General features: G+C 37.6%; 1 protein-coding gene across 1 annotated transcript; it reads left to right on the top strand.

The window, feature by feature from the left end:
- Positions 1-5,928, top strand: LOC147552142 (uncharacterized). Its single transcript, XM_086670069.1, has 2 exons — positions 1-267; positions 1,121-5,928. Exon 2 carries the CDS (start codon positions 2,039-2,041, stop codon positions 4,103-4,105), a length of 2,067 nt encoding a protein of 688 aa, XP_086526195.1. The 5' UTR covers positions 1-267; positions 1,121-2,038; the 3' UTR covers positions 4,106-5,928.
- Positions 5,929-6,846: the final 918 nt, after the last annotated feature.

The following is a 6,846-nucleotide window of genomic DNA, read 5'->3' as shown; positions in this document are numbered from 1 at the left end:
ACACAAGGGATTTTTTTTTGGATTCATTAGAATCTAGAAATCCATGAGGAGTTGGATTAGGATGAAAAATCTTGCCGTAAAAGAAACTGGTTTGAAACCCTAATACCCTATCTATATATATAACAGTAGCCATATTGAACGGAGAGGAGAGAGAGGCAACTAAGAAAACAGAGAGAAAGTAATTTTTACTTTCTTAGAGATAAAGTGAAGAGGACTGCAAGTACAACTTTGGAAGTGGACGGAGATCAACACCGAAACGTCATATGGGTGAAATCTTATTCTTTTTCTTTAATTTAACTACTTTCATCGTTGTAATGGAGTGCTAAACTCTTCACCTAGAGTGAAAGATGAAGCCACAAATATGAATAAAATTGTGTTTAGTCTCAATGATTCTCTTGATTGTGTTTTGCTATAAGAAAATATTAAACTCTTTTTAGTTTTTCTTTTGATGTATTTTTCATTATCTATTCTTCCGATTTGATATATCATATTTAGGTTTGAATCTTTAATGATTTATGCTTATTAGTTGATAGATAATAGTTGAGTCATCATTGTTTCGCTAAATTGAGTTTAAACTTTTATATGATTATGTGCTTTTGAAACTACATATTATCCGATATTTGAATGCAAGTGGTATATAAAATATTGAGTTATAAAATAGATAGAGAATTATGAATGGTTAGATATTACTTTTATGAATATTTATGGTGGATTCCAAACTCTAGGTTTTTTTTCATTGATTTTCTCTCAATCATTTATTATTTTCGATAGTTATTTAATTTTATCATCAAAACTGAATCTCAAAGTTACTTATTCACTAGTTTAGGATTAAAAATAGGTTCAACTTGTCTTCGTGGGATCGACCCGTACTTGCTAGGTCTACACTACATAGACCCGTGCACTTGCGGATTTATTATAAAATCGGATTTATTTCAGCCTATTATTTAGGTTAGTATAAATACGCATCAAGTTTTTGGCGCCGCTGCCGGGGATAAGTTAGGAAATTTGTTTTGATCTTGGATTAGTTAGTTTTAGGGTTTCAAATTTATTTTCTTATTTTTATTTTGTTTTGTCTTTTTTTAGATCACTTTAACTTGCTTTTCTTGTTTTTGGTGTGTAGTTCACAAAAGAAGCTAAAGAAAAGGAGCAAACAAGGAGGAGGAAATCAAGAAGACAAAGATTTTTTTTATTTATTTTAGATTTTATTTTTATTTTTGGTGAGAGAGAGACTTTTAGACTTTCTATTTTTATTTTTGTTTTAAAGTTTTGACCCTAAATTGGAGGGCTTAATTAAATTGTAACCGAAAACCAAAACGAAGCCTCGGGTCGGAGCACTCGCGGGTCATCTACAAAGGTCATCGCCCGTCTTGAACGGGAGGTAAATTTCTTGAACACCCACGAATCTCCTGTCAGTGGGTATTGGTGTGAATTCGTGTGCCTAATTGCTTTGATCGAACTGTTAGTGTAATCATTCTAGTAAGGGCACTAACCCAGTTACAAGATAAGAAACGGATTTCATCACCGTTCTCTTGCCCACATAGGTAACAACATTCACGAACCCAAACCTTACTTAAAAAGCTAAAATATTATTTAGACATCAGCCCCTAAGGTATCGAGCTCATAGGACCCTTCAAAAACAACTCGGGAAATTGACTTCTATCTAGGCATTCTCAGAGGAAAGTTTGTAAACAATTCTTGTCAAAAAGGCCGCCTCGAGAAGAGGAAACGTTTGCCGAAGGAAGACGGCTGTCACAACGTTCATCGTTGGTTGTCTTCCTGGAGAATTGTTTACTGACTACTCTGATCGAGTAACCTTTATAACAGTCAAAGTTCAAGTGTTGTGGCGAAGTAGGAGTTGTCTAGCTTTTTAGGTGAATCTGACAAACCCACTCATTGCTAGATTTTGTCTAGGTTGCTTGGTGGAGTCAGCCTGATTGTGTTTGCTTTCCTATAGGTTCTTCGTAGTGATTCTTTGGTTCGAAAAAAAAAAAAAAAAAAAAATTTTTTGAAAATATCCTTAGTCGTTGGGCTCTAGTGTATGCCCGATAGATATCGTGATAAGAGAGGTCGTTTCATTAGTAGAAAAACACATTTAAGTAATCTTTTAGCGAATCTCTCTTTGAGTGACACTATGGGTGAAAATTTGAACCAAGCCGGGGGTGGAAATCCACCTATGACACTCAGGGATTACATGAATCCTACTAGAACATGTCAGCCATCATGCATACAGTTACCCCACACCACAACTCACTTCGAGTTAAAACCAAGCATTATCCAAATGCTCCCTGTTTTCCGTGGGGATGAGAACGAGAATCCCTACTACCATGTTAGGGATTTTGAAGAGATTTGTGGGACTATGAAATTCCCCAATATGCCTGATGAAATATTGAGACTTAGGTTGTTCCCTTTCTCTTTGAAAGAGAAAGCAAAATCTTGGTTGTATGCCTTACAACCCCATTCCATTACTACATGGGAAGAATTGAGCAGTTCGTTCCTTCTGAAATTCTTCCCGAAACACAAAACTACCTCTTTAAGGCAAAGTCTTAACAGTTTTGTACAACAAGAAGGAGAGTCTCTCTACAAGTATCTTGAGAGATTTAAAGAACTTGTATTGCAGTGTCCACACCATGGTTTTGAGAAAATGAGACTAGTCCAGATTCTCTATGACGGACTAGACTATCCCACTACATCCATGGTAGAGTCATTCTGTGGCGGCGGTTTTACTTCTAAACCCGTCGATGATTGCATGGCATTTTTAGAAGATTTGGCTGAGAAATCCCAGCAATGGGAAACTTCCAGAGGACCCCCTACTAGGGCTAATCTTACTCCGAACAGAGGTGGCATTTATAGAGTAAATGATTCGGAAAACAAACTTGCCGCCATAACTAGAAGGATAGAAGCTCTAGAAATGTGTCAGCCTAAAACCTTCATGGAGGATCCCACTCGGGTCATGAGTGTCGGAAATGAACCCATCTCTTATCAGTGTTCAGTCTGTGGAGATCCCAATCATACATGGAACAAATGTACCTTATCCTTCGGTTCAGATGAAAGAGCACAAGCTCATGCTATCTACCAAAATTCTAGGCATGATAATCATCAGAAGTATGATCCTTTCTCTAACTCGTACAATCCAGGTTGGAGAAATCATCCAAACTTTTCATGGTCTCAAGGTCAACCTCAGGGTCAGTTTAATAATTTTACCAACCCTTCAGGTTTTAGCCATCCTAGGAATCCTCCTACCCAAACGAGCACCCAAAATTCTTCTGAAAGTAAGGGGTTATTAGAGGATACTATAAAAATGTTAGCTAAGAGCCATATAGAGTTTAAGGAAACTACCCAAAAGTTTATGCAAGTTACCACCCAATCCTTGACTAGTTTACAAACTCAAGTGGGCCAACTTGCTGAGGCCCTAAATCAAAGAGAAAATGGTAAGTTTCCGAGTCAACCTGAACAAAACCCTAAGGCCATACAAGATAGACGGCCAACTGACCAAGCCAATACTATATCCACTCTAAGGAGTGGAAGAGTCGTGGATAATAAGATAAGTGTTCCCCAGGAAAATGAGTCTGAGTGTATCCCTTTGTCTTCATCAAATAAAGCCCTTAATGATGAGCCTGAGAAGGCTCCTGAGTCTGAAGAACAACCTGTAGTATCTGAGCCTTACATTCCTAGAGCTCCATATCCTCAACGTCTCGTAGAGCCAAAGAAAAAGTCTCAGTATGAGGAGATAATGGAAATATTTAAACAAGTCAACATTAACATTCCATTACTAGATGCAATTAAACAGATCCCAGCTTACGCTAAGTTCCTTAAGGACCTATGTACTAGAAAGCGTAAGATGAATGTGCATAAAAAGGTCTTTTTGACTCAACAAGTGAGTTCTATTATCCAGCAAAACCTCCCACCTAAGTACAAAGATCCAGGAAGCCCTACATTACCTTGCACTATAGGGAACCATAAGATTGAACGAGCTTTGTTAGATCTAGGTGCCAGTGTCAACCTTCTTCCTTACTCGGTGTACTTACAATTAGGTTTGGGAGAAATAAAACCCACTTCTGTAGTCTTCAGTTGGCAGATCGGTCTGTCAGACGACCACGTGGCATAGTAGAGGATGTTTTGATAAAAGTTGGCGAGTTTATCTTTCCTGTAGATTTCATCATCTTAGATACTGAACCCATTCATGATACCAAGAGTCAAATCCCTGTCATTTTGGGTCGACCATTTTTAGCTACATCAGATGCTGTCATATACTGTAGAAGTGGTCTTTTGAGATTGTCATTTGGAAATATGACGGTGGAGATGAATATTTTTAATATGGGACTTCACCCTGATGACATAGATGAGTTCAGTGGGTTGAACTTGGTAGAATTATTAGTTCAAGATGCATTACCAACAACTCAGTCGAGAGATCCTTTAGAAACTCTATTGGCACTTTTATGCTTAGATGAGGAGGGTAGTATTAATGAGATAGATAACATGTCAGAGTCTACCTCCTTGTTAGTGTCTGAGCTGATTACTTTGCCAACCTTAGAGTCACCACTTCCATCATATGAGTCAAATACTCTACCACTGAGCTATGGACCCACCATAAAAGATGATGATGAATCTTGGCTGCTCAATCTAGTAAATGAGAATGATGACTCACTTGACTTAGTCAAGGACCTGGAGTTCTTTAAGGACACTAATGACATCATCATTCAACAAATTATAGAGGGTTTATCTGAACCAAATTTGGTAGAGCTTGAATCTGGTAACCGAGTGATTCCTTTGGAAGAACTCCGTGTACCTGTTTCAGAAACCTCTTGTTTAACTCTGGGTGTCTTTGATAGTCCTCTAGACCCTCTTGTGTCGTATCCCTCGGGAGCATGTTTAACAGATTGTGCAATACCTCACTTGGTTTCTCATCCCTACCTAGATCCTTTCTACCAGGACTATACTCTTGCTGGGCCATGGCCAAACTTAACGACTTTATTGTCGTCTAAGTTTGGGGATTCTTACCCGATCACGATAGTCTCACGGGTACTACAACATATTTACACAAATGTGAGACTATCCTTCACTAAATGCTTCGTGTCTTGGGTAGATCCACAGATGTTTCGCCTATTAGTTTATGGAGCTGTTCTTAAGGTTTGTTGACTCATCTATATCGTCTGGCTGAAGACGTTAAACTTAGCGCTTTCTGGGAGGCAACCCCATGACAAGGACTTCCGAATCTGGTAACATCTTTCCCTAATCCTGTTATTTTGCATAGTCTTCAGAACATTGAGGACAATGTTCGGTTTAAGTTTGGGGATGGGGGATTGAATTTTTAGTCCTTATTTCAAAAAATTCAAAAGGGTTCAAAATTTTTAATTTTTGGATTAGAAACGTGAGTCTAGTTGTTTTTGCTTGTTAATAGTTATAGAGTCTAGTTGGTTGTACTATGCTTTTGCTAAAGGTTTTTCCATGAATTTCGAGTCTTGAAGTTGTCTGTGCACTAGCCATGTGAGTATTAGATAGGTGAAGAGTAGACTTTTCTAAGAGAACTTAATCGATCATTAGTGGAGACTTAACCCATGTGAGATTCTGAGCCTTTCTTTTTGTTTTGAGTGATCTCTTCTGAGCTAATTCTGAGTAGAATGAAGAGCTACTCAACCTCGCAATATTCATTAGAACTCAGTTGATCCCTTGAGTTCAAATTTTACAACCACTAGGGATGTCATCAGGAAGCGAACTTTACTCTTGTAGTCTGAGAAACTTGAAAACAGTGTCAACTATAGGAAGATAGGAACTTCATCATTTAGAACCCTGAGAATAAGGCCTGAAGCAAAGTTGAAAGAATTTTACCCAAGGAAAAAAAAATAATAATGTGAAGAAAGCATGTTATGCATTTTGAGTTTTATTACCAGAGTCAATAGCAAAAAAAAAAAAAAAAAAAAAAAAAAAAAAAAAAAAAAAAAAGAGAAAAAAGAAAAAAAAAGAAAGTGTTTGATTAGTTTTGTTTGAGTGTTTATCCCTTAAAGTAGTTTTTGAAGATTTGAAGACGTCGAGTTCTCAGGTGTTCTAGTCACATCATCATTAGTGTCTATCGACCTCTAGGAAGCATTGTTAGATAGTAAATCAGGTGAGAAGAGTTGGTTAGCTTCCCCATTCCATATTAGTGGTTGTTTCCTTCTTTGAGATCAGTCGTCCACAGAATTTTAGTCCGTCTTTTTCATGTGTTGAGTTTTCCTTCATATTCATACTAACACATAGAGTGAACCATTCTTGAGTGACTTTGATTTTTGAGTGTATGAACGTGAGGCAGCAGTCGAGGCGAAATGTATCGAGACAGTAATCGAGGTCTTGTCTGTTCTGAACCGAAATGATACTCACATTGGCTGGTCACGTGCACTTTAGGTCTTGATTACGAGTGAAGGGATTTTTAGCGTTTGTATGGTTTGATTGACTTGGATTTCATTTCTATTAACTTACGAAAATCTACCGGATGAACATTTTTAGTCCACATCATGTTTAGACCCTTGTGCATTTTTGAGATTTTTGAATTTTGTGGGTACATTCACTGCAAACCCTCACGAGACAAAACTCGTCCTCTAGGGCAACCTAGAGGTTTAACGGCTTGTTGCACGTGCTAAATGCAATCGTGATCCCTACGAAAGTGGTGAGTTAGGCATAGTTTTATTTTTAAGTTTTGCTCGGGGACTAGCAAAATATAAGTTTGGGGATGTTTGATGAGTTCGTTGGAACTCAATTATTTGTCTTCAAATTTCGTGTGTTAGTCGCTAAGTTTGGAGAAATTAGTTGTGTTAAATAGTTTTTGCAAGATACTCTCAAAAATGCAAAGAAGTTACTAATTACAAGAAGATG

This window comes from Eschscholzia californica, unplaced genomic scaffold (assembly GCF_041429995.1).
Source record: "Eschscholzia californica isolate CP2 unplaced genomic scaffold, dmEscCali1.0.p SCAF_3, whole genome shotgun sequence".
NCBI lineage: Eukaryota > Viridiplantae > Streptophyta > Magnoliopsida > Ranunculales > Papaveraceae > Eschscholzia > Eschscholzia californica.
Note: the sequence above shows the minus strand (reverse complement) of the source record. Positions and strands in the feature narration are given on the sequence as shown.

Bases quoted from the DNA above. Each gene is read 5' to 3' on its own strand.
- LOC147552142 (XM_086670069.1), top strand. From the start codon at position 2,039: ATGCCCGATAGATATCGTGATAAGAGAGGTCGTTTCATTAGTAGAAAA.